This window comes from Oncorhynchus gorbuscha, linkage group LG09 (genome assembly GCF_021184085.1).
Source record: "Oncorhynchus gorbuscha isolate QuinsamMale2020 ecotype Even-year linkage group LG09, OgorEven_v1.0, whole genome shotgun sequence".
In the NCBI taxonomy this organism is placed as follows: Eukaryota; Metazoa; Chordata; class Actinopteri; order Salmoniformes; family Salmonidae; genus Oncorhynchus; species Oncorhynchus gorbuscha.
In genome coordinates, this window is record NC_060181.1 from 62,929,397 (window position 1) to 62,956,897 (window position 27,501).

The 27,501-nt window shown below is 40.7% G+C and overlaps 1 protein-coding gene across 1 annotated transcript in view; it reads right to left on the reverse strand.

Moving 5' to 3' along the window:
* LOC124043923 (contactin-associated protein-like 5) overlaps positions 1 to 27,501 on the reverse strand; it is a 128,753-nt gene that overhangs the window by 75,726 nt on the left and 25,526 nt on the right. Inside the window, exons 2-5 of the mRNA XM_046363075.1 lie at positions 20,754 to 20,864; positions 17,017 to 17,210; positions 9,591 to 9,738; positions 4,371 to 4,574 (exon numbers count right to left, since the gene is read on the reverse strand). Of these exons, the coding sequence (XP_046219031.1) occupies positions 4,371 to 4,574; positions 9,591 to 9,738; positions 17,017 to 17,210; positions 20,754 to 20,864 (657 nt within the window). The remainder of the gene's footprint in view (positions 1 to 4,370; positions 4,575 to 9,590; positions 9,739 to 17,016; positions 17,211 to 20,753; positions 20,865 to 27,501) is intronic.

The following is a 27,501-nucleotide window of genomic DNA, read 5'->3' on the forward strand; positions in this document are numbered from 1 at the left end:
ATAATGGAAATTGATGTAAAAAAATATATCACTAGCCACTTTAAACAATGCTAGTTAATACAATGTTTACATACCCTACATTACTCATCTCATATGTATATGTATATACTGTACTCTATCATCTACTGCATCTTTATGTAATACATGTATCACTAGCCACTTTAAATTATGCCACTTTGTTTACATACCCTACATTACTCATCTCATATACTGTACTCGATACCATCGACTGCATCTTGCCTATGCCGTTCTGTACCATCACTCGTTCATATATCTTTATGTGCATATACTTTATCCCTTTACACTTGTGTGTATAAGGTAGTAGTTTTGGAATTGTTAGATTAGATTACTCGTTGGTTATTACTGCATTGTCGGAACTAGAAGCACAAGCATTTTACTACACTCGCATTAACATCTGCTAACCATGTGTATGTGACAAATATAATTTAATTTGATTGATTTGATTTGTATTCAGTACAAAAAGTACAGGCTTTATTCTGTACAGGCTTCCTTCTTTTCACTATGTCAATTAGATTAGTATTGTGGAGTAACTACAATCTTGATGATCCATCCTCAGTCTCCTCCTATCACAGCCGTTAAACTCTGCAACTGTTTTAAAGTCACTATTGGCTTCATGGTGAAATCTCTGATTCTCCAGTTTCCTTCCTCTCCGGCAACTGAGTTAGGAAGGATGTCTGTATCTTTGTAGTAACTTGGTGTATTGATACACTATTCAAATTGTAATGAATAACTTCACCATGCTCAAAGGGATATTCAATGTCTGCTTTTAGCCATTGGAAACCTCTCTGGTCTTTGTGACTGTATATGTGTTTGAAATTCACTGGCCAACTTACAGATAATTGTATATGTGGATACAGAGATGAGGTAGTCATTCAAAAATCATGTCAAACACTATTATTGCACACTGAGTGAGTTTGTGCAAATATTATGTGACTTGTTAAGCAAATATCTACTCCTGAACTTATTTATGCTTGCCTTAACGAAGGGGTTGAATACTGATTGATTCAAGACTTTTCAGCTTTTCACTTTTAATTAATATGTAAAAATATCTTAAAACATAATTCCACTTTGACATTATGGGGTATTTTGAATAGGACAGTGACCAAAAATCTGAATGTAATCAATTTTGAATTCAGGCAGTAACACAACATAATGTCTAGAGGAGTAAATACTTTCAGAAAGAACCTAAGGAAAGACCCAAAGGGATTGCCAGATATAGGGGAGGTAATAAGTGAGGTAATGGAGTCCAGGTGTGTCTGATGATGACTTGCAGGTGCACGTAATTATGGATACCAGGACCGGTAGATAGTATGCCGGCATCGCCAAACGCCGGAGGGGACGAGTGGGAGTGGAGGTGACACTGCTACCGCATGGCAAGTCTGGAACCAACAGGACCTTGAACAGCTTCTCCCCCCAAGCTAAATAGTTAGTTAAATTGCTAACCAAATAGCTACCCGAACTATCTGCATTAAACCTTTTTTTCATCACATACCCTGATGCTACAGTTTGCTATTTGTCACTTTATTCCTAGTTATACAGTACGTATAGTTGAAGTCGGAAGATTACATACCCCTTAGCCAAATACACTTAAACTCAGATTTTCACAATTCCTGATATTTAATCCTAGTTGAATTTCCCTGTCTTAGGTCAGATAGGATGACCACTTTATTTTAAGAATGTGAAATGTCAGAATAATAGTAGAGTGATTTATTTCAGCTTTGATTCCTTTAATCACATTCCTAGTGGTTCAGACGTTTACATACACTCAATTATTACTGCATTGTCGGTACTAGAAGCACAAGCATTTCGCTACACTCGCATTAACATCTGCTAACCATGTGTATGTGACAAATAAAATTTGATTTGATTTATTTGGTAGTATTGCCTTTAAATTGTTTAACTTGGGTCAATAATTTTGGGTACCCTTCCACAAGCTTTCCACAAAAAGGTGGGTGAATTTTGGCACATTCCTCCTGACAGAGCTGGTGTAACTGAGTCAGGTTTATAGGCCTCCTTGGCTTTGTGATGGCCACTGAAATACCTGGACATATTTGTCCTTAAGCCATTTTTGCCACAACTTTGGAAGTATGCTTGGGGTCATTGTCCATTTGGAAGACCCATTTGTGACCAAGCTTTAACTTCCTGACTGATGTCTTGAGATTAGCTTCAATATATACAGATAATTGTTCTTCCTCATGAAGCCATCCATTTTGTGAAGTGCACCAGTCCCTCCTGCAGCAAAACACCCCCACAACATGATTCTGCCACCCCCGTGCTTCACGGTTGGGATGGTGTTCTTCGGCTTGCAAGCCTCCCCCTTCTTCCTCCAAACATAACGAAAGTCATTATGACCAAACAGTTCTATTTTTCATCAGACCAGAGGACATTTCTCCAAAAAGTACAATCTTTGTCCCCATGTGCAGTTGCAATAGTCTGGCAATTTTATGCCGGTTTTGGAGCAGTGGCTTCTTCCTTGCTGAGCGGCCTTTCAAGGTATGTCGATATAGGACCCGTTTTACTGTGGATATAGATACTTTGTACCTGTTTCCTCCAGCATCTCCACATGGTCCTTTGCTGTTGTTCTTGGATTGATTTGCACTTTTCACACCAAAGTACGCTCATTTCTAGGAGACAGAACGCATCTCCTTCCTGAGCGGAATGATGGCTGCATGGTCCCATGGTGTTTATAGTTGCGTACTATTGGTTGTACAGATGAATGCGGTACCTTCAGGCATTTTGAAATTGCTCCCAAGGATGAACCAGACTTGCGGAGGTGTTTTTTCTGAGGACTTGGCTGATTTCTTTTGATTTTCCCATGATGTCAAGCAGAGGCACTGAGTTTGAAGGTAGGCCTTGAAATACAGTCACAGGTTCACCTCCAATTGACTCAAATGATGTCAGAAGCTTCTAAAGTCATGACATAATTTCCTGGAATCTTCCAAGCTGTTTGAAGACAGTCAAATTAGTGTATGTAAACTTCCGACCCACTGGAATTGTGATAGATTATTTCACTTATAATTAATGTGTCTGTAAACAATTGCTGGAAAAATGACTTGTGTCATGCACAAAGTAGATGTCCTAACTGACTTGCCAAACTATAGTTTGTTAACAAGACATTTGTGGAGTGGTTGAAAACCGTGTTTTAATGACTCCAACCTAAGTGTATGTAAACTTCCGACTTCAACTGAACTTATCTACCTCAATTACCTAGGACATATGCACATCGACTCGGTCCTGTTACCCCGTGTATATAGCAAAGTTAGCGTTACTCATTGTGTATTTATAAATACTTATATTGTTGTTACTTTTATTGTTATGTTGGGCTCCTCAGTGGCATAGCAGTCTAAGGCACTGCATCTCAGTGCAAGAGGTGTCACTTACATCCGGCCATGCTTGGGAGTCCCATAGGGCGGTGTACAATTGGCCCGGGTTTAGCCGGGGTAGGCAGTCATTGTAAATAAGAATTTGTTCTTAACTGACTTGCCTAGTTAAATAAAAAATATATTTAACTTTTCTATTATTTCTCTATTTTCTTTCTATCTGCATTGTGGGAAAGGGCCCTGACAAAGATCCATTTCGGATCAAAACGTTGTCAATAAAGCGGTGAATTGGGAGCTTTAACAGTGTGCGGTACTTCTTGTTCTATATAATTAAGCATTTCATTGTTAGTCCACACCTGTTGTTTACGAAGCATCTGACGAATTACATTTATTTTATTTTATCCCTGCTAGCTAATGTTTTTGCTTGATTATGTCAAGCTCATAATCAAGTAAACCTGACAACATTTTTGATGAATGTTGCCAGCTTGCTTTCAGTGATATTTCAACTAGAACTGGCTAGCTACTGTCCTTGTTTGTTCTGATAGAATGGCAAATTCACACCCACATCAAACCACACCCCTTAAGATAACTCTCATTTGCATTAAGTGATGGCAGCAAGCTTTTCTTAATGAGCATTGACGAAAATGAGGCCAAATCAGGAAGTGCAGTTGTCCTTTAAGAATTATCTTTCCCAGCTCAACTGCTCACAATGTGAATCCTTAACAGTCTGAGTCCAGCTAGTAAATGGAGCTCAGGTGCAGTGGTAATTGGAAGGGGAGTAGAATACCAACATCCAGACTGCTTCCCTGACTCCTTTTAAGGTTCAAAGGACTCCTCCATACTTACCCAGAGTGCCGTTTGTCCTGTTACCCATGATCTCTGACCTCTAACCCCTGACCTATGTGAGCAAGGTTGAGTTGCAGGGCCAGCAACTTACGTAGGTTGAGGTAGAGAGCCAGCATGCCTTAGTGTGACAAACTCACTCAGGTTGAGGTAGAGGGCCAGCTTTCCCCGGTGTGACAAACTCACCCAGGTTGAGGTAGAGGGCCAGCCTGCCCCGGTGCAGCTCCAGAGTGATGTAGTCACCCCTCTGACCCTCTCCGTGGAGCAGCACCCCCTCAGCCTGGCGGCTCTTGAATCGCAGTGAGATCACATCTTTCACCGTGCTCATGGACTTCTGGTTAAACCGGTAGAGCAGGGAGCTTCTGCCATCGAAGTCTGCCACGTACGATTCTAGATGAGGAATGAAAGAAGATCAAAGAATCATTGCTTTTTAGAAAATGGCCTCAGTTATGGCACTGTGTCACGTCTGAGCTGTGAGTTTTCGGTTGCCAGTACTTTTGAGAGGAATTGAAGTGGCAAGTTACATTTCTTTTTACAGAATTGACTTTTCACCACAAATTCTGATTGGAAGTATATGTCAAACTTTTTCTATTTATTCTGAGGTACTTTTATCACAACTCTCTAGCTCTGTCTAATACATTATCTAACACTGCGCCTCTGCTCCATGCTCAGTTCATGTGGATGGGCCTGAACTGAAGATATACTGTAGTGAGCTTCAGCAGCAGGAGAAATGTTGAATTCCTGTTTTTAAAGCCTGAATACATTATATTTTCTGATGGGATTCAGTTTCTGTAGGCAAAGCTGTCTGAATAAATAATGCAATCTCTAACATGCACCTGCTATTCCAACACAGAACTGAGGGAGGGTGATGTGCCTAGAGAAACAAGGGAATCAGCAATGAGTAGGAGAAAACTTGACGTGTTTGGGCAAGCTGTTCAACTAACATTTACATTACATTGTATCAAAGACATGACTTTGCTATCGTGTATTTAAAGAATGTTTAACACGTTCGTAAACACACAAACACAATTCTAGAATCGCCCTACCTCTTAGAATTGTTTACTCAATCGAATAAGTCAAAATAATAACAAAATCTATGTTTATTGGTCACGTATACAGATTTGCAGATGTTATCTCAGGTGCAGCAAAATGCTTGTGTTTCAAGGTCCAAAAGTGCAGTAATACCTAGCAATAAAAAAACATGACACACATAATCCAAAAAGTAAAGAATAAAGAAATTAGTCCAGAATAAATTGGACACACCTACTCATTCCAGGGTTTGTCTTAATGTTTTACTATTTTCTACATTGTAGAATAATAGTGAAGATATCAAAACTATGAAATAACACATGCTGGTTAAGTGTGCCTTAAATTCTAAATAAATCACAGACAATGTCATCAGCAAAGCTCCCCCACACCATCACACCTCCTCCTCCATGCTTCACGGTGGGTACCACACATGTGAAAATCATCCGTTCACCAACTCTCACAAACACACGGCGGTAGGAACCAAAAATCTCAAATTTGGACTCATCAGACCAAAGGACAGATTTTCATCGGGCTAACATCCATTGCTTGTGTTTCTTGGCCCAAGCTAAATTTCTCATTCTTATTGGTGTCCTTTAGTAGTGGTTTCTTTACAGAAATTTGACTATGAAGGCCTTATTCACGCAGTCTCCTCTGAACAGCTGTTGTTGAGATGTGTCCGTTACCTGAACTCTGTCAAGCGTTTATTTGGGCTGCAATTTCTGAGGCTGGTAACTCTAATGAACTTATCCTCTGCAGCAGAGGTAACACTGGGTCTTCCTTTCCTGTGGCAGTCCTCATGATAGCCAGTTTCATTATAGCACCAATGATGGACTGTCGTTTCTCTTTGCTTATTTGAGCTGTTCTTGCCATAATATTTTAGTCTTTTACCAAATAGGGCTATCTTCTGTATACCACCCCTACCTTGGCACAACACAACTGATTGGCTCAAACGCATTAAGAAAGAAAGAAATTCCACAAATGAACTTCTAACAAGGCACACCTGTTAATTGAAATGCATTGCATGAAGCTGGTTGAGAGAATGCCAAGAGTGTGCAAAGCTGTCATCAAGGCAAAGGGTGGCTACTTTGAAGAATCTCAAATATTAAATATATTTTGATTTGTTTATCAATTTTTTGGTTAATACATGATTCCATATGTGTAATTTCAAAGTTTTGAAGTCTTCACTAATATTCTAAATTGTAGAAAATAGTAATAATAAATAAAAACCCTGGAATGAGTAGTTATGTCCAAACCTTTGACTTGTACAGTATATATTTATTCATTGCATTGTGAAAGTATTCAGACCCCTAACCCTTTTCCACATTTTGTCATGTTTCAGCCTCATACTAGAATGGATAAAACAATCCTCAATCTACACACAATACCCCATAGCAATAAAATCAATACCTTATTTACGTAAGTATTCAGACCCTTTGCTATGAGACTCAAAATTTAACTCGGGTGCATCATCTTTCCATTGATCATTCTTGAGATGTTTCTAAAACTTCATTGGAGTCGACCTGTGGTAAATTCAATTCAATTGATCATTTAGAAAGGCACACACCTGTAGACATAAGGTCAGAGCAAATACCAAGGCATGAAGTCAAAGGAATTGTCCCGTAGAGCTCCGATACAGGATTGTGTCGAGGCACAGATCTTTTTTTTACAGCAGTGGCTTTCTGCCTCAGGGCCCGGACAGCTTGATATCATTGATGGAATTCCCAAGTTTATCAAGCCATTTTGCAGGAGAATGTAAGGCTATCTGTCCGCTAATTGAAGCTCAACAGAAGTTGGGTGATAAAACAGGACAACAACCCAAAACACAGAAGTAAATCAACGATTGGATGGCTTCAACAGAAGAAAATATGCCTTCTGGAGTGGCCCAGTCCTGACCTGATTCCGATTGAGACTCAACTGATCCGCAACTACAGAAAACATTTGGTTGAGGTTATTGCTGCCAAAGGAAGGTCAACCCGTTATTAAATCCAAGGGTTGACAAAAAATGTCCACCCTGCACTGTCAATGTCTACACGTTGTGTTCAATAAAGACATGAAAACGTATAATTGTTTGCGTTATTAGTTTAAGCAGACTGTGTTTGTCTAATGTTGTGACTTAGGTGAAGATCTGATACAATTTTATGACCAATGTATGCAGAAGTCCAGGCAATTCCAAAGGGTTCACAAACTTTTTCTTGCCACTGTATTGTTGATACTTACTTCGCGCATTGATTTGAATCACACTGTTGCTCTATCATTTAGCTATTTGCGCCTTACGTGGTTGTTGTGGATGGCTGTTCACAAATCTAAATGTGTATTTGAATATATATAATTGAATCGTATTATTATATGTAGTAGTGTAAAGGTTTTCCTCCTCTTCCTCTGAAGATGTGTAGCAAGGATCGGACCAAGATGCGGCGTGCTAAGTGTCCATGGTTGTTTATTTAAAAACATAAACTGAACACTCAATGACTACAAAACAATAAACGTGAACAAAACCGAAACAGTACCGTGTGGCGAACAAACACAGCCACGGAAACAATCACCCACAAAAACAACAGTGAAACCCAGGCTACCTAAGTATGATTCTCAATCAGAGACAACTAACGACACCTGCCTCTGATTGAGAACCATACTAGGCCGAACACAGAAAACAACCTAGAAACACAAAACATAGAATGCCCACCAAACTCATGTCCTGACCAACTAAAACAAACAAATAACACAAGAACTAGGGTCAGAACGTGACAAGTAGAAAGCAATGGGTTAGAAGAAGTCTACATTACCAACCCATGAAGTAAAATGTAACATCCATATATGGCCAGCTATGTAAACTTTAAAAATGATTTATCCTGCAATAGATGTCATTAAATTGGTAACATACATATTTGTCTTTTTCTAATGCCTCTTAACTGAATGTAATAAGATTACATTGCTGAGTTTATGTAATCCAAAAGTTACGTTACTGATTACAATTTTGGACAGGTAACTAGTAACTGTAACAGATTTCATTTAGAAAGTAACCTACCCAACATTGTCAATTACAATAAGGCATTATGGCAATTATGGGGAATATTCAGAACAAAAGTAAGATTTGTTCACGTGATTAGCTGTGGAAATAAGTTAAATCGTTTTACCCTTCATTGATCTGAAGTCTGAGGGTCTAGTGAATGAAAACCAAAATGAGATGGAGAGACATGGGCGTGACTCAGTCTCCAGGCAAAGGACAGCCCTTCAGTTGACATTAACAAGATTTGCAATAAGTGTGTGAACATTAAGAAATTAAATCTGCATTCTAATGTTGAAATATTTCTTCTGTTGGTGTAATTAAAGTAGACATGTTATGTTTGAATCATGCTAATTTGGGCAGTACCGACCACAGTTAAGCAAATGACAGCTAACTTCAACATTTTTCATTGATTGTGCCCGGATCCTATGCATGTCTGTAAATCATTTTAGAGGATGTATAAAAGTCAGACCTTCCTATCAGCAAGATTTCCATAATGATTATGATGAGCCGAATACAGATTCCAAGGGCTTACCTATAAGTGCAACTTTGTCATCTATGACATGTTCAATGGTACTGCGTGGCTCCAAGATTTTTCACTTCCCCTCTGTATTTGCTCGTTGTTAGAGCACTCCGGAGTTTCATTTTAACATTGAGGTGCATGTCACGCAGCATTTATTAGCAGAGCACACATTCATCCAACATTAATACAGGGATCATGCTGTGGAACAGTTCGGCATTATGAAAGTGCTCACTCAGGGTTAATTGTAAGTGTCTTTCACAAAGCAGTAATTCACTGGCTGATCCAGTTAATGCTGCTTCAGAATGTGTGTGAGAGGTGTCCCAGTTACTCCCCTTTATTTATTTAGCATTACCCAGGCAGAGACTGGCTCTCAACTGGCATGCCTGGCTGGCTGTCACTGTCTGCCTCTATTAACTGGTGAGGACTGTGTTCCGTCAGTATTTGCTTTGATCTTGTATGAAGGAAGGCATGCCAGAAGGAAATGTCTCTTCAGTTAGCACATACTGTATATCTTATTAAATAGTGGGCAACAATGTAAAGGATGGTTACAATGACGTTACTGGCTAGCATAATGCTATTTTCTCATGGATTCCACCGTCAACATGGGGATTACAATCAGCCACATGATAGATGACAAGCCCCAATGACAAGTGTTAGAGTCTGGACAGGTCTGAACATGCTCTTGTTAGAGCAATGTCCAATGCAGTCCAGGAGTCCCACAGAGTGAATACCAAATGGGTTAGAATCACAGACGCCAGAACATTATGATATTAGCTCAATGTGTATGGAGTTATTATGATATTAGCTGAACACGTTTGTTTTCTGTAAGGTTGGTGGTCTGGTCACTCACTGTAGGCACAGCCGTACACCTCCACTCTGAGTCCCACCCAGCCACTGGGGTTCCAGTCCAGCGGGACGAAGCGCAGGAAGCGGCTTCTGATAGAGTGGGACAACTTGTGGTGGACGACGCCATCAGCGTTCACGTTCCCCACGAACCTCTGGAGACACACAGAGAGGAAGGAGAACAGGCAGAAGGGTTACATAAGATGCATTAAGTGTCTTTCATCGTTCATGCAGCGTCACTACAGTAACCTTAAGCTCACCCTGAGAGGTAAAAAAGTAAAATGCAAATTTAATGAAGATACTCATCATATTTATCCTCTTAATCACATCATCGACACTACTGTGTAAGCCATGACTGAACATTCATCCATTCTCAAAGGAAATATTGAGGGCAACACAAATGGACAAACTCTCTTTGTTCTCCATCCATTGTACAGATGGTAGTTCTCAACTGTACAATACATGTTTTGCTACATATTTTGTTAACAAGTCCCAGTACATATCAACACCTTCCAAGCACGTGTCATAGTGTCTTTAGACACATAGGCCTACACCCACGCGCACACAGTATACAAAATATCATGGTCACTAGATACGGACTAAGGACACCTATACAGTGAAATCATAATCATGCAGATTCTGTCCTGCATTTTGCGTTGTTGTACTGTGGCTTCTGTGCACACTGTTTTACTTAATGAAAACACTTTGATACCACAATATGAATAACAACATGGCAAAAGCTATTTACAATTCAATTTGCATGAAGTCATTAGTATTCTGTTTGAATTAGAATGGCCTGGAAACATATACTATACCCTGCATGGTGCAATTTCATCATTGTTTTCCTTTTTCTGTTTTCCAAGTGTCAGCTTTCATAATATTGGATTTTTTTCCCCCCTTTCATTGATTTATATAGCAGGATATGTTTATTAATATTTATTTTTTTCAAGGCACCCCCCCCCCAAAAAAAAATGTTTTCCCCCCTAATGACTATAATATACAAATGCCATTTAATTTCTTGATATTAAAATCTCTCCTATATGTCCAGGATATCTTAGCATTTCATAATCATCTCATCAATAGCATACAAGAAAATGCCTTACCTAGAACGTAGACAATAATTCAATAGTATGTATCTATCAGCGGTATCTAGTGCCGTTTGGGTCAATGACACTCTTCATTAAATCCTTAAATCAACAGTATAGGCGTGCAATACTGATCAGTAAATCTCTCTTTGTAACATTTATGTCTCTTGAAAATTAAGTAAGGGAATCACCACTGAAATGACTTATAATGATTCAATCATACTGTCAAGCCCAAAGGTTTGTGTTGAACTGAGTAAGACCCAGAGGCAGTATCTGCATGTCTCCCTGTTGGCTGCAAGAATCATGGTTAAACTCTATTCATTTAGAGAGAGTGAGTTGAGTGAGTAGTGAGTGAGTACACATACGTACGGGCCCTCGAAAGTAATACAAATCGCCATGAGTGTCATCTCTTTCTTTCAAATTAGTCATATACAGCAGACCTAAGACACATTTGTTGTTTGATGTTTGGACCGAAATGGATGAGTGCATGGTGTGTGTGACCTTGGAAACACATGTACAACAAGTGATTCAGCAGGGACAGTGACTTTAAGCTTTGCAGCTTGCTTTACAAAAGTCCCAGCAGTCATCTTGCGTCATATCAGGAACATCAGTCTCCCGCAAGAGTGATCTATTTTAAAACACAATGGAAACTAAACCCTGTCCCAGAACAACCCTTGTTATTCCAGATCTGAAAAAATGGCGACAACACATCCGCCCAATTACCGTGCAGATGTGAACCAGAGTCTTTGGCTAGAACCCTGAGGGGACAGAATACCTCCCATTGGACCACAGGGCTTTAGGTTTGTCACTGTCCACATAAACAGCTACTAACCCCACAGTGACTTCATTATTTCTATTCCTGTATCGACTCTTGAACCAAGGGCCTCCCTCCCATTCATTAGGACTCTTTACTCTTCCTCTACTGTGATGAGGTCCCTAATGTCATGCACGTCAGCTGAATGCACACTAGCTCTAGGGTAAAATATTCACTCCCCTGCTATACGAAAATGTAGGATAATAAAATTCTAAAGACAATATATTGTAACAACATAGGCAAATGGCATGTCTCCTCGTGTCATGTAGACATTTGAAAGGATAGGAAAGCTCTCTGAGGATAGTTCCTACTATTTTGAGGCATTGTTCACTCGATGCAAAACAAACATACAAACAGTACATTAAACAAAGGAAGATGTATTGAGTTGTAGAAAAGAATGCCCCAGTGTTTCTTTTAGCTACAGTACAAGGTTTTTAACGTATCTTCCTTCCCCTTGCAGAAAGATGCTTTATATGGTCCCTTGAGCCGGGCGGACTTAGCTATGTGTCAAACACAAAGAGCACCTGAGTGCCATGGTTACCGGGCTTACAGGGGAGGCAAAGGCAGCCAAGTTCTCCCAAGGGGTTACGCCAAGCGCTTTCTTCATTCCACTGTCTCTGATGCTCTGCTACACTTGCACATAGGCAAACATCAGAGACAATCTATTATTTACTCTGTTCAATGAGGAAGAAAACACAGAATAGCACCTGGGACAGAAACTTTTGAGAAAAGATGAGTTCATTATTCATCACAGTGCGTCTACATGTTGCATCGCTTCTGTCTGAGGCATCAGAAACTGAAGATAAAATGTAACAAAAACATACTTGTAAATACTGATATATGATTAGCCATGCTCTGATATGGAATAAATATGAGTTAATAATCACAGATTCTGTGATCGGATGAGATGTTGGTATACTTTGTTTAAGTAAGTCAATATTTATTTATTTGAAAGGATGCTGTCTCCCATATTGATATCTACGGAATCAAGCTCTTGCTGTCCTCAGAACCGCCATTGAAACAATATTGACTCACAACAACAATGGAGACAGAAAACACATTGATGCATTAACCAAACATGTACTACTGCTACTCAAGAAAAGCATATTTCTTAGGATCTAAGGAAAAACCGATGAAGCTCCTTAAAAGATACCCCGTGAAAGCAATTACAATTTCCTGACCACATAATTTGAAAATGAGAAAACTAGTCAAATTCAGGGAAGTAACTAGCCTGGTTGACTCACGTGGTACACAGCAAGGGAGACATGTGACACACTAGTCTGGACAGGAGTCTGTTGTAAATGGAGTATTCGTGCAGAAATGTGCTGTTGTTTGATTGGTTCTTTCTCAAAATATATATATATATATTTCCTGGGGGTTGAGGCCTCAGGTTGTTTGGATTTGAAAATCAAACAGTTGTATTTTAAAGGGGCGGAGCTCGAGGGCTGTGTGTGGTTGTACATGAAAGACGCAGAGGTAAAAAAAAATCCCAGACCCCATTATCGATTGCATTGTGCCTACAACATCACGCAGCCTTCCCAGACTCTAAAGTCAGAAAGACTTTGAGTTTGTTGTTAGCTAAACTAGGCAACTACTACGTTGCAGAGACTATGGACCACAATGATTGCTAATTCTGCTGCTGAAAAATATTCTGCATGTGTGAAATGGGACCAACTAATTCCTGTTTGAGGACAAATAATAGGCCAGTATGTGACTTTATGGGTCTAGTTAAAGTACCAGATAGGGAGCAATATCATTATGTCTACTTCTTCACAAATACTTGCCAGATGTTGATATGGGGTGTGTTTGTAAATTCATTCTGGCTACTCCGATTTGAGTATGCCAGAGCGCAGAGTAATTGATTAATTTATGAACTCGGCAAAAAACAGAATGAAATAGTCGCCAGCAGCACAGTTACAGTAACTAACCCTCTTGATAACATGAAACAGTCTAACCAGCTCTGCTAGGGCGAGTAAAATGATCAGAGTTAGGAGTTCTCTCATTTGATTCTGGAAGTAGCTAGCAAGCTAGCCAACTTTAGCAAGTGTTTGGTGCTTGACTGACATTGTGAGGTCAGAAGGCTCGCATCAACCCTAATACTTGGCCAGAGCGTCCAGTGCGCTCTGAACGCTCCAGAGCGAAACACTTTGAATTTACAAACGGCTCAGTGCGCACTTTGACAAACTGGAGGCAATTTATGAACACATCCTTGGACAAACAGCTGCAGATGGAATTCCCACCTCAACTGCACTAAGTAGCAGAACATTCTGTTTCATTTCCTGGATTTTTTATGCACTATAAAAAACGACAATACATTTACGATGTAGTACAAAAACAAATGAATAAGGCAGCGTAGCCTAGTGGTTAGAGCGTTGGACTAGTAACCAGAAGGTTGCGAGTTCAAACCCCCGAGCTGACAAGGTACAAATCTGTCGTTCTGCCCCTGAACAGGCAGTTAACCCACTGTTCCCAGGCCATCATTGAAAATAAGAATTTGTTCTTAACTGACTTGCCTGGTAAAATAAAAAAATGACCAAAACCAAAAAATTGATGTCTTTAAATATTCATGCTCATAGTTTTCTAAAATGTATGTGTACGTTGTCATTCAAATGTAATCCAAGCTAACCGTTAACCTCTGTTTCTTGGAAGTTAACTGTCACTCATCATCAACATCACCAATCTTTGTTTAATATTAAGCTATGTGTTAAACAAGTGAGATATCCACCCATGGAGATAAATGTGTCTTCTTCTCGCCAATTACTCAGCATCAGTTTGGAGCTTCCGATCCCCTCGACAATCCCAACGAACCTTCCATCAATTAGACCTGGAGAAGATCTACACTGACCACCAGACCATGCTCTTGCACCCAATCTTCACATGGTAATAGACTCCATATTGATTGGCCTGTGGGCTGCTCAAGCCTCCCTGTAATGGAAGACTTGAGAGCTGGATATTAGAAATGAACCGAAAGTATGGAGAGCACATGATCCGATGTATCTGGTCATGTGGTCAATCAGGGGTTATGAGAGCCTGGGAGCAGCACTCAGCACTAATGGGAGGTCTGTTAATCTGTTTATCGGTCACACTTTGAATGTTTAATGAAGCCTCCATAAGCCCTTTATAATGCCTACATAACTGCATGACAAATCATCTATGCAAATGTCCTTATGTGGCCCCTTTTTCAAGGTTCAAAACACACATGAGACATAAAATGTAAGATGGCTTCAAGATGCATAGGTTTAAACAAAGCACAACCTGTTTATATCGAAGGCTCAGTTTTCTCCACATTTGTATGCAGAAAGGCCAATGTTGTAGCTGCTCTGGTCTGTCACAGTCTTTGATCTTGGAAACCTGGTGAAAATTACCAGCAGCACGTCAATGAATACCATTTTCTAAAAAAGGTGCCCCTGTCAATTGAAAAAAAAAAATGTTTCTGAAAAGTGCTGTGCTCCTACATCAAAAGAATCACTGAAACCCTTCATGGAAAATGAAGTGTGGGTTGAACCTGGGAAACCTTTTCAGCACAATGGTTTGAATGAGTGACATCCGCTGCTTCTTTATCAAGGGCAAAGTCTCTCGGAGAAGAGAAGCACAAACCTAATGAGATTTGCTGGTGGAATAAAGGTTCAATGAAAAAGAGATGTTCATTCTTATGGTTATCAGCACCTTTTAGAACATTATGGTGTGCAACATAATTCTTGTTGTGTTAACCCTTTCATACATGCCCTGGAGGCAGAATTAGCTTATGACCTCTGCTGTAAGATTATCATTTAGAGACAGTTCATAAGTTCATAGTTTATCATCTCAAATGTCAAATACATAACCATCAAATAATTACGATGTAACTTGCGTAGCAGAATTGTAGATCATTTTGTGAGAAATATTTCATTTTCAACTGCTATGTAATGGTTAACCAAAAATAACCATCATTACCTTGGTCTATTTTTTTAAATTTGTTAATCTGTCAGAAAAATATGATGCCCTCTCAAAGTTATAGCTTTTATTTTTATTAACAAGGCTGTTGACATTATTTTGGCAATTTCCATTCCTTTCTTTGAATGGCAATACTTTCATGACAGACAAAGTGCATGCATTTATGTCAAGCAAAGTACCACTGAGTATAGACTATGCCCTTGAAAACTATTATTGAGATGACAACCTATGAGGCATGAAAGCGTCTAAAATGCATGTCTTTGGGGAAGACATGCGATGACAGTAATAACTGTGTAGCAACAAGCACTCAGAAAGCCCCTGCACTCAGCACTTTCCACTACGAGGAATCAAGGTTCACCTGCCGTTAAGTGACAAAGGCTAGGAGATGAAGAGAGATGAGGGTGTGGAGAGATATGTGTCAATGTCAGCTCTATAAGAGCCCTAAGCTGGCTTGTCAGCACAAGCACAGTTATGGCCACTACTCTGAATCTAATGGATCCTACACCTCTCACACCAACAACAATACTACAAGGTTTATGACTGCTTGGTTTCGAGTGACACCAACTAATAGAGAGGTCACTGAAATTGCCGTGGCACCATCTGCAACGCCTCTATGATATAGGAGTGTCGTTGGTCTATAGCTGGACCTACCCTATATGACTGCTACATGAGCAGCAGCTGAGCTCAGTCATACTGTACCAGAAGAAGAAAAGGTGTTCTTTCATCCATGCGTTTCTGAGCATGTGAGTGATGAAAAGTTCACACCTCCAGGTCGAGACGCTGCATCCATTTTGATGAGGCCCCCCAAAAAATGGACATGATAAGTCAATCCATCTTTTCTCCTGTAATGTGACTTTGCATTGGCCATGTTTCCTCTACTCTCTGCTCACACACTGAACGAGAGGGGAAGTGCAATATTTAAAAATCATCAGTGGACATGGATAACAATTCTTATTCCACACTCTGGAAGGTTGTGATAGAGGAACCTGTGTGCATGTTTGTCCATGGGGTGTAGTTGCCTGATGTACGTGCATCTGCAAAAGAAAAGCCCTCCTTTGTTAGGATTTCAAACCACAGGAACAAAAAACAGTCAAGACTCAAAAAATCTTGATCAACCGTTACTCTGTCCCTCATGGCAACGCTAAAATGAAGTAAAGACTTGAAAGAGTGGATTAAAACTCCCTTGTATCTGGCAGAGTGAAGATAGAGAGAGCTCAGACACTGAGTCACATGTTTCTTATCCAACAGTCTTATTTAGCAGTGTCACTCTTCCATAGACTTTTTGTCATTCTTTCATACTTTTAGTCTGACTCAAATCCACTTCAGCAAACCCAAACATTGCAGTCAGCATGTACTGCTTCTGAGTTGACAGGTAGGAGGCAAACTAGCTAGCTATGTATCTTCCCAAGGAAGTCTGACGTTACTGTCAGATACAGCTTTATTTGACGCCTTCTTCCGGGCGTTGTCATGGGGAATGAGAACGACAGTTATAGATCTGAAGCTCTCACATATTATTGAACACGGCCTGCAAACATGTTTAAAGGATTCAAATGGAGAACAGAGCCTTTCATGGTACAGAAATCATTAGCGAGGAGACTCACCCCAACCCCGTCCTCCTGTCGGTATTGCTTCCAGGCTAGGCCGGTGTCACTGAAGAGCAGCAGGTAGCCGCTGACCCAGTCTGAGCTGCCGTAGCGCCCCTGTGTGGCGACGGCCGTCACCTCCATCCTGTCCCTGAGGTCCAGCTGCAGCCACGGCTGTCTGTCTGTCACCTGGGGAGACCAGCCTCCCGCTCCTGAGTCCAGAGAAAGAAAAAACATTTCAGGACAGGAAGGTGCAAAGAGTGACCTAGCATGGCTAGGTGTGACACAGCATGAGTAGATAGACAGACAGACAAGCACACAACCCCAAACAGATAGGTAGTCCAGACAGCTATCTCCAGTGAGAAAGATTATTTTCCTTAAAGCTCCAGCCAGAGAGAATATAGAGTGTGTGGGAGAGAGTGAGATTGTGTTTGGTCACTGGTCACAGTTGCAGTTATTATGTCTGTAGGGGTGTGAGTCAGACAGAAATAATAGAGAATTTTTCAGATTTGGCATTTGGGTTAACTCATACAGACTCACTGGCTGTACTCTACTATATGTGTTCATGAGCACGATTGTCTAAACCCTGTCTAAAAGCAGTTTAATGTGGCATTATTGGAGGTGATTCAGACAGTTTTGGCAGTGCCTTTGCACCCTTAGACTAGTCAGTCCTTTGAGCCGGATCGGAAACAATTTGAACCAAGGGTTTTTCTTTCTCATCTTTGTAGTAGTGAACCATTAATGGCTTCAATCATGTAGTTGTGCCTTAGAAAAAATAAAATAAAAACAAAAGCAACTAACTTTGATTCTGGTCTGGTATTCAGCATTCTACTACACATAGCCGTTACTCTAAAATATGGACACGGTCTTGCTATCCCTTAGCCTGTGGACCTAGTCTCCCAGAGAAACTAACAGAGAAACAGACATGCTAGCAGAGATGTATTAATAGCCTATCCTCCGACTGCATTGAGATTCTGATACAGTAGCATGTTTTCCCCAAAGCCTGAAAGGACGTACAGTATAGAAAGTATATTAAGTATATCTTTAAGCTATGTATTTCCAGTATACAGTCGTGGCCAAAAGTTTGGAGAATGACACAAATATTAATTTTCACAAAGTTTGCTGCTTCAGTGTCTTTATATATTTTTGTCAGATGTTACTATGGAATACTGAAGTATAATTACAAGCATTTCATAAGTGTCAAAGGCTTTTATTAACAATTACATGAAGTTGATGAATATTTGCAGTGTTGACCCTTCTTTTTCAAGACCTCTGCAATCCACCCTGGCATGCTGTCAATTAACTTCTGGGCCACATGGTGGCAGCCCACTGGTGGCAGCCCATTCTTGTATAATCAATGCTTGGAGTTTGTCAGAATATGTGGGTTTTTGTTTGTCCACTCGCCTCTTGAGGATTGACCACAAGTTCTCAATGGGATTAAGGTCTGGGGAGTTTCCTGGCCATGGACCCAAAATGTCAATGTTTTGTTCCCCGAGCCACTTAAGTTATCCCTTTTGCCTTATGGCAAGGTGCTCCATCATGCTGGAAAAGGCATTGCTCGTCACCAAATTGTTCCTGGTTGGTTGGAAGAAGTTGCTCTCGGAGGATGTGTTGGTACCGTTCTTTATTCATGGCTGTGTTCTTAGGAAAAATTGCGAGTGAGCCCACTACCTTGGCTGAGAAGCAACCCCACACATGAATGGTCTCAGGATGCTTTAGTGTTGGCATGACACCGGACTGATGGTAGCGCTCATCTTGTCTTCTCTGGACAAGTATTTTCCAGATGCCTCAAACAATCGGAAAGGGGATTCATCAGAGAAAATGAATTTATCCCAGTCCTCAGCAGTCCAATCCCTATACCTTTTGCAGAATATGAGTCTGTCCCTGATGTTTTTCCTGGAGAGAAGTGGCTTCTTTGCTGCCCTTCTTGACACCAGGCCATCCTCCATGATGATGGCATGTGTTTCCTTGCTGGTAACCATGGCTGACAGAGGAAGAACAATGATTCCAAGCACCACCCTCCTTTTGAAGCTTCCAGTCTGTTATTCGAAATCAATCAGCATGACAGAGTGATCTCCAGCCTTGCCCTCGTCAACAACAAGAGAATCACTGACATGATGTCAGCTGGTCCTTTTGTGGCAGGGCTGAAATGCAGTGGAAATATTTTTGGGATTTCAGTTCATTTGCATGGCAAAGAAGGACTTTGCAATTAATTGCAATTCATCTGATCACTCCTTATAACATTCTGAGGTATATACAAATTGCCATCATACAAAATGAGGCAACAGACTGTGAAAATTTACATTTGTGTCATTCTCAAAACTTTTGGCCAGGACTGTACAGTATGAGAAGCTTGTCAAAGTGTGAGATGAGTAGTATATTTTGTCATTGTGTGTGTGTGTGTGTGTGTGTGTGTGTGTGTGTGTGTGTGTGTGTGTGTGTGTGTGTGTGTGTGTGTGTGTGTGTGTGTGTGTGTGTGTGTGTGTGTGTGTGTGTGTGTGTGTGTGTGTGTGTGTGCGTGCGTGCGTGCGTGCGTGCGTGCGTGCGTGCGTGCGTGCGTGCGTGCGTGCGTGCGTGCGTGCGTGTGTGTGAGTGTGTGAGAGAGAAAGAGACATTGCACACACACACAGTGCGTGTTCGTGTGTGTGTGTTAAACTACTTAAACATTGGGAGCATTAATAGCTGTATGTTGCAGTGACTTGTGTTGTTTATTGTGAAAATGCTATTAAAACATTCTGATGTAGCCTAAAAAAATCTGACAATCAAAGCAAATAATACATGTTACTCAATGAACTGCTTTTTTCTATAGGGACAAATTTGAGCAAATTCAACAACAAAAAATGAACTAATGCCATTAACTTGATTCATTTATGTTAATCGTTTGAGTAGTCCTAATTGTAATGTATGTTATGTTCCTTAAAGATGTGTTTAAGCCCCACAGCTACTCAGCTATCAAGAAGAAGAAACAGGTCAGCTCAGGCAGAGATTCATTACTCAGCTGCTGTGGGCTGGGACACAACACCATGGGAGTAGATGAGCTCTGAATATCAAACCTGAGTCTCAGTCACAGAGGAAGCATCGTTTACGGAGCGCCCCCCTCCACCCCCCCAGAGAGAAGGATCATTCAGGTTCTTACAGACTCACAAAGGGAGGTTGGCTGTGGCTAAAAATAACCTGGGGTACAGTCAGTGTTTGATGGACAGGGTGTGAAAAATATATGTGTATATACAGTATGTTTCCCTGGAAGGCCTCATATATATATATATATCCAATCCATATATATATAAGTACTGTATGTTAAAGGCCAAACAGAATTTTGTAAGTCAGGCAACTCCAACAACTCTGTTGTTACCACATTGACAACTTTCCAGACTGAGGAGTATGGAGTGTCTGGGACAATTAGGTTGGCCTTTGGAGTTCATCAATACTTTGACATGTTCTCATTTACGTGATTTAAAGCCATTGATGTATAGTGATCAAATGCAGATGGCGGACTCTAAAGGAAACAGCTGGCAATTAACTGCTCACAACCATATAATTAAATGACAAGCAATTGTTGTTTACAATCCATCGATCAAATCAATTACAGCTATACACAGATCCTTTGTGTTTATTATGCTACACGCGGAAATGAAATGTTACAGCAACATGCTCTGCACAGGATGTTCATGGGAAGTTGACTCTGCGTCAAGAGGTTATTACTGATGGATAGGTACTTATACACAGCGTTGAGCGTGGCCTTAATCTTTACTCACCATCTCTTCTGTTGAGCTTGGAGAAGTGTGGAACGTTGCTGGTGGAGGACTGCGAGGAACTCTGAAATGAGGTCTGGGGCAGATTTGATACCAAAGGGCCATCACAGTTATCTAAAGAGATCAAAACCAGAGCAATCAGGTTAGCGCGATAATACAGTAAGTAGCCTTGATACACCTCTGAGAACTGTGGCAAATATGCTTTCAACATACATTTTGTAACATTGAATGATCCTGTTTCCTGTGATCTCCTTGAGCATGTCTTTTACTGTCTCTAGTGAATGATTGATGACATTCAAGTGAGGTTCACTGCCCCCAATGGATGACACATGACAGTGTATTGTATATGCAGACAAATGTGACAACCAACTCATTAGGTTCTGATTGCATTAGACACAAAAGATGGGAAAGACAAACGGTTCTGAGAAGGGTTATGCCTAGTGCTTCATTTCAAAGTCATGCACAGGGCTGATGAAATATGAGTTCTGGTAACCTTTTCTCTTCGTTTAACCAAGCTCTGCTGTTCTATGTTGACTGGGAGATGTAACTAATTACATGCGTCATAATCAGTCAAATATTTGCCATGTGATGGAGCACTACAGTGGAAGTTAATTTACCCACGAGACAAGAATCATGGGAAATAACAGCATTCTCATTGGAAATGATCAGTCAGTCATATGTGTCATGTATCATTGATTCGTATTGGATAATACATGGTTTCCAACATGTTGAAGCTAGCTCCCGTCACCTCGGACTCTGCACCATTTTGTTCAGGTGTGTCTTTAGAAGATTTGGATGCTTTGAGGTTTGGTTATGCAGAAAGTAACAGAGCCCCTTCAAATGACCGACAACGTACCGCCTAGAAAGTGTTTGACGCGATCTGTCCTGGTTCAAAGGGGATACAAGTCTCTTTAATCTCTCATTGTAGGGACAGAGTCATTTTCAGTTCAGAGGAAATCAACAAGCAATCGCCTCCTTGTTCACATAAAAGACCACAAGCGCTTTTTCTTCTTTTGTCTGTTTGCTGCTTGCCCTTCCTCCAGCAATTGACACATTAATTTATCTGTTTAGAATAATGTCAAGAAAACCCAAGAGACAATCCATTATTGTTCTTGTTTTCAATTGTGGCTTCTATTGAAGCATCTGCGCTGAATTTGATTGTGTCGCTGCAGGGCTTTTATCTCGCATACCAGGCAAATATCACTCCGTTCTCTCTTCTCACATTCTTCTTTTCCCTCCATTCTTATCTCTATCTCTCAGACTTTCTCTCTTTCCTTGAGGCCAATTAGTATTCCGAGGTTTCATTACATCACTGATTCAGTAGTACCTCATTGACCTGCTGAGACCTGCTGCTTTTTATTGCACCTTATTGGCCTTCACCATGGGTACGCCGAGAGCGGTTTGTTTACAGACGAGTGAATGCCAGCATGCGATTCAGCTCCACAGAGAAGCGTGGTATACAGTATATCTATAATACATCATCTCCTATTCTCTCTAGCTCTCTTTTCTTGTTTCCACTCCCTCTTCTATTTCCTAGTTGTTTTCCCTTTCTTACTCCTCTTCCCTCCTCTCTGCACACTTGCCTGCCCCCAGCTCTACTGTCTATCTCTATTTCTCATTAGAGCATATTTCCTCTCATCTCCTCTCCTCTGTGATTGCTTGGGACAGCTTTTTTCCTCGTCTACTTGATGAGACTTTGCCCTCAGACTGCAGTCTGGGACCTGTCACTGACCCCTCCCTCCCTCCCTCCCTCCCTCCCTCCCTCCCTCCCTCCCTCCCTCCCTCCCTCCCTCCCTCCCTCCCTCCCTCCCTCCCCCTCGCTGTCAGTCAAGCCCTCTCTACCATATCCCATGCCATGAGGCATCTGCAGGTGAGCTGAGCAGGCTCCAACATCAACGAAGACAGTGACAGGCTTTTTGGGGGGGCTCACCCGTGCCTCACCCCCATATGCATGATTACTGATTTATTTGACATGTAATAGCATGGGACGGGGAGTACTCTGAGCAAAACCCAATGTTCGTCCCAGGTGAACATTCATGGGATCGGCTATAGCTGTACTAGCAGTATGGTTAAACACAGAGGAAGAGCCCCTAACCATGTCAGATACACTCCATAGAGGCCAACAGTTTAAGCTGCCAAGCAGTAGCTAAGCTGATTATTCAGCTAATTAACCTTTTCACAGGTCTGCTCAATGAGCCCCACATCAAAAATGATGGCTCCAGATTGTATTAATTGATTTCCAACATCATCATGAGAGAGAAAGAAAGGCGAGGGTGACAGCGGGAAGAAACACATGATGGAAGAGCATGGAGAAAGGGTGCAAGGTGGCGAGGGGCCCGGGAGTGTGTGGAGGCCCTCTTGTTATCTCTCAGTGTGCTGCATTTCCACTAAACATCAGAGCTAAGATACTTCAGAGACTGATAGGGTTTTAAGCCCCAAAGTAGGCTTGACATTCAGTTATAAAACAAGAAGACATGCTGGAAGATGTGGTTGTGGAGTTCTAAGCTGTGAGGCTGTAGTGGCCAGAGAATTATATGATACCCAATGGTAATCTCTCAATGAGGGCTCTAAGTACCAATGAGGGCTCTAAGTACCTAAAGAAATGGAGAGCAAGGAGGCTCAAATCTGCTCAGAGACATACAGGGTGTACAGTAGAATCACTGGGATATATCCCCAAGCCTCACCCTCCACGATTTGGAGAGAAAAACATTCAGAACTTCACACCGACCACACATATTTTGTGGTGTTACTTTCTGTGCTAAAACACCCCAAAAAATAAAAGATGTGAGAATGAGGTAGGTGTCCCTCGCCTTCTCTGTCTTTCTCTCTTTCCAATTCTCTTTGTTGAAAGACCTCAAGCAGTTTGCCTACCATGTCCTCACACACTCTTATTAAAAAGGGTTCCAAAAGGTTTCTTCGGCTGTCCCCATAGGAATTTTTTCTTGAGCATATGGTTAAGGGGCCGGAACATAATAAAATGACATATTTGTAGACTGCAAATTGACCACAAGAAGCCTAAACGGATATAATATTTGACTAAAACATAATAATTTCAAACGTCGCTTACATTTGGGAGCATTGATAAGCATAGGGTGCCGTCTTTCGGATGGGACGTTAAAACGGGCGTCCTAACTCTCTGTGGTCAGTCAAAATCCCACTTATTGTAAGAGTAGGGATGTTCACCCCGGTGTCATGGCTAAATTCCCAACCTGGCCACATTCCATCATGGCCACCTAATCATCCTCCTCATTCCTAATTGGCATATATCACTGCTCATCTCATCAACTGACAGCTGATGTGTGGTGAGAGTTCTTGCACAAAAATGATTGCTGTGCATCACTGAGGTGGGTGCTACACATTGACAGTAGGTGAGGTGAGTTTCCTCCTACTATGTAAAACACTTTGAGCACCCCAGTTGGTAGAAAAATGTTATATGATTCCAATCCATTATTATTAATTACTATTATTTGTGTACAATCACATATGTCTCTCTATTATGCGCGGGAGTATTTGGGAACAGATTTCCAAAATGAAAATCACTTGGAGCTGATTTCCTGGTCTTTTTACAGTCTTTTATTTCCAACAATGAAAATTCAACAACAACAAAAATATTTTTGTTTTATTATTAGTTTTTGCCCAGAAAACTCAGAAAACCACCAGAGGGCCAAGTTCGGCACACGGGCCGCCAGTTGGGAAACCCTGCCATAGGAGAACCCCTTTTTGGTTCCAGATCAAATCCTTTTTGGTTCTATGTAGAACCCTCTGTGGAAAGGGTTCTACATGGAACCCAAAAGGGTTCTACCTGGAACAAAAAAGGGTTCTTCAAAGGGTTCCTATTGGGATAGCCGATGAACCCTTTTAGGTTCTAGATAGTGCCTTTTCTCTAAGAGTGCACCGTCCTTGGTGGTGGTCACATCTGCAATAAGTCTTAAGGTTGGCGTCAACAGTATTGGACTACACAGTCTTTGAAAGTAAGGAGGGCCTTGAGTGCAATTCAATAAACTCCTCTTATCGATCTGCATATTGCACTGTTGTAATATCTTGTTTATATAAGCACTTTCTCTCTCTCTCTCTCACGCTCTCTCTCGTGCACTGTGATAATAAAAGTGAGTAATTGTTTCCACTTCCGAGATGTCAGGTTTAGTCATGCAAAGTAATTAAAACAGGACCACCTGCTTTGTGTTTGGCATATGCCAAACTGCATTACATTGATCAGCGTTTTAATTTATGCATTACCTCCCCATACATTGTCAAAAACAAGTTTTAAACTAAATCAATTCTCACAATATTGAACCTAACATGCAAATGTCTATTTCATTTAAATGAACAATCTAAACAACTCTTGAAACTGGTATATTATACTGTTGGGTCTCGGGCAACAGTTGCTCGTCCATCGTGTTATTGCACGGTATACCAAAACGTAGATACTTTTTCTATACAAAAAAACATTTGGCACTAAACTTTTTGTTATGTTCGGTACTTCTGTCAAATGTGTCTCACGTGACTGAGAGGATCAAGTCTGTCTATCAGCGCAGCCCCTTTACAGTGCGAAGAGCAAAGTGCATAGTCCACTTACTCATTAATTGCTAGAGCTGTTGGGGCTGCATTGGTTGATCCCCACTCATGATGCACAAAGGTTAACACACTTGAATACTGCAACATGGCATGCAGAAATGTTGAAACTGTTCACTACTGTTCACAAAACAGTAATAAACAGACAATACTGGTAGCTTCCAGCTTTAATTGTAGGCTACATTTCCTTGCTAGTTTACACCTGAAGCAACATCAATTCAATACCCTAGTACATGTTTGTAATAATATGCAAACCATAACGCAAAATATGCTGATTTCAAAGCTCATTGTGACCAAAAATGTTACTAATTCACTTCGTCTCCTGCCACCAAAAACTAATTTACTTCTTTGACTCCTCCTGAATGACATTCTTTTCTTAAAGAGACAACGCACACTTTTATAAAAGAAAAGACTGCTTCTTCTATGCAATGTTGTTGATTAATAAAATAAAATAATAGTTCCACAAGCTTCCCATAATAAGTTGGGTGAAATTTGGCCCATTCCTCTTGACAGAGCTGGTGTAACTGAGTCAGGTTTGTAGAACTCCTTGCTCGTACACGCTTTTTCAGTCCTGCCCACATATTTTCTATGGATTGAGGTCAGGGCTTTGTGATGGCCACTCCGATACCTGGACTTTGTTGTCCTTAAGCCATTTTTCCACAACTTTGAAAGTATGCTTCATTGTCCATTTGGAAGACCGATTTGCAACCAAGCTTTAACTTCCTGACTGATGTCTTGAGATGTTGCTTCAGTATATGCACATCATTTTCCTGGCTCATGATGCCATCTATTTTGTGAAGTGCACCAGTCCGTCCTGCAGCAAAGCATCCCCACAACATGATGCTGCCACCCCCATACTTCACGGTTGGGAAGGTGTTCTTCAACTTGTAAGCGTCCCCCTTTTTCCTCCAAACATAACAAAAGTCATTTTGGCCTAACAGTTCTATTTTTGTTTCACCAAACCAGAGGACATTTATCCAAAACGTACAATCTTGTTTTTCTGAGGTCTTGGCTGATCTCTTTTGATTATCCCATGATGTCAAGCAAAGAGGCACTGAGTATGAAGGTAAGCCTTGAAATACATCCACAGCTACACCTCCAATTGACTCAAATGATGTCAATTAGCCTATCAGAAGCTTCTAAAGCCTTGACATCTTTTCTGGAGTCTCCCAAGCTGTTTGAAGGCACAGTCAACTTAATGTATGTAAACTTCTGACCCAATGGAATTGTGATACAGTGACTTATTGTCATTCCCTGACCTTAGAAAGCTTTTTAGGTCTCTATTTTGGTTTGGTCACGGTGTGATTTGGGTGGGCATTCTATGTTAATTTTTCTATGTTTTGTATTTCTTTGGCCGGGTATGGTTCTCAATCAGGGACAGTTGTCTATCGTTGTCTCTGATTGGGAACCATACTTAGGTAGCTTTTTCCCACCTGTGTTTTGTGGGTAGTTGTTTACTGTTTAGTGTTCTGCACATGACAGGACTGTTTAGTTCTCACTTTGTTATTTTGTTTTCTAGTGTTCAGTTTTCAATAAAAATCATGAACACTTACCACGCTGCGCTTTGGTCCGATCCTTCTTCACCAGACGGCTGTTACACTTATAAGTGAAATAATCTGTCTGTAAACAATTGTTGGAAAAATGACTTGTGTCATGCACAAAGTAGATGTCTTAACTGACTTGCCAAAATGATGGTTTGTTAACAAGAAATGTTTGGAGTGGTTGAAAAACTAGTTTTAATGACTATAACCTAAGTGTATGTAAACTTCCGACATTAACTGTATGTTTTGCCAATAAAACAAGTCCTAAATGGAAGGGGTTGTTTGTCATCTGCAGCCCCATGAAATCAGCTCAAACCAACTCAATAACACATGCATGCACGCACTATTGAATAATATGCATTCACCTGTATTGTGAATAGACCTAGGCTACATCTTCAGTTACCCAGATTAACAATAGAGATTTACCTTTCAACTAAAAGTTTACCATTATGTTGTTTTGTAGTCCCATTTAAAGTTAGATTGTTAAAAACAAAGTCAAATTGATTGTATGATTGTCTTATTGAGTTCTTCATGCATAGAGAAAAAAAAGATGCCCAGCGATTGAACAGAGCAGTAGCTGAGTTTATGTCTGGAGCTCGTGCCATTCTGTAACTTTGCCTTAAACGCCTCAGGTTCTG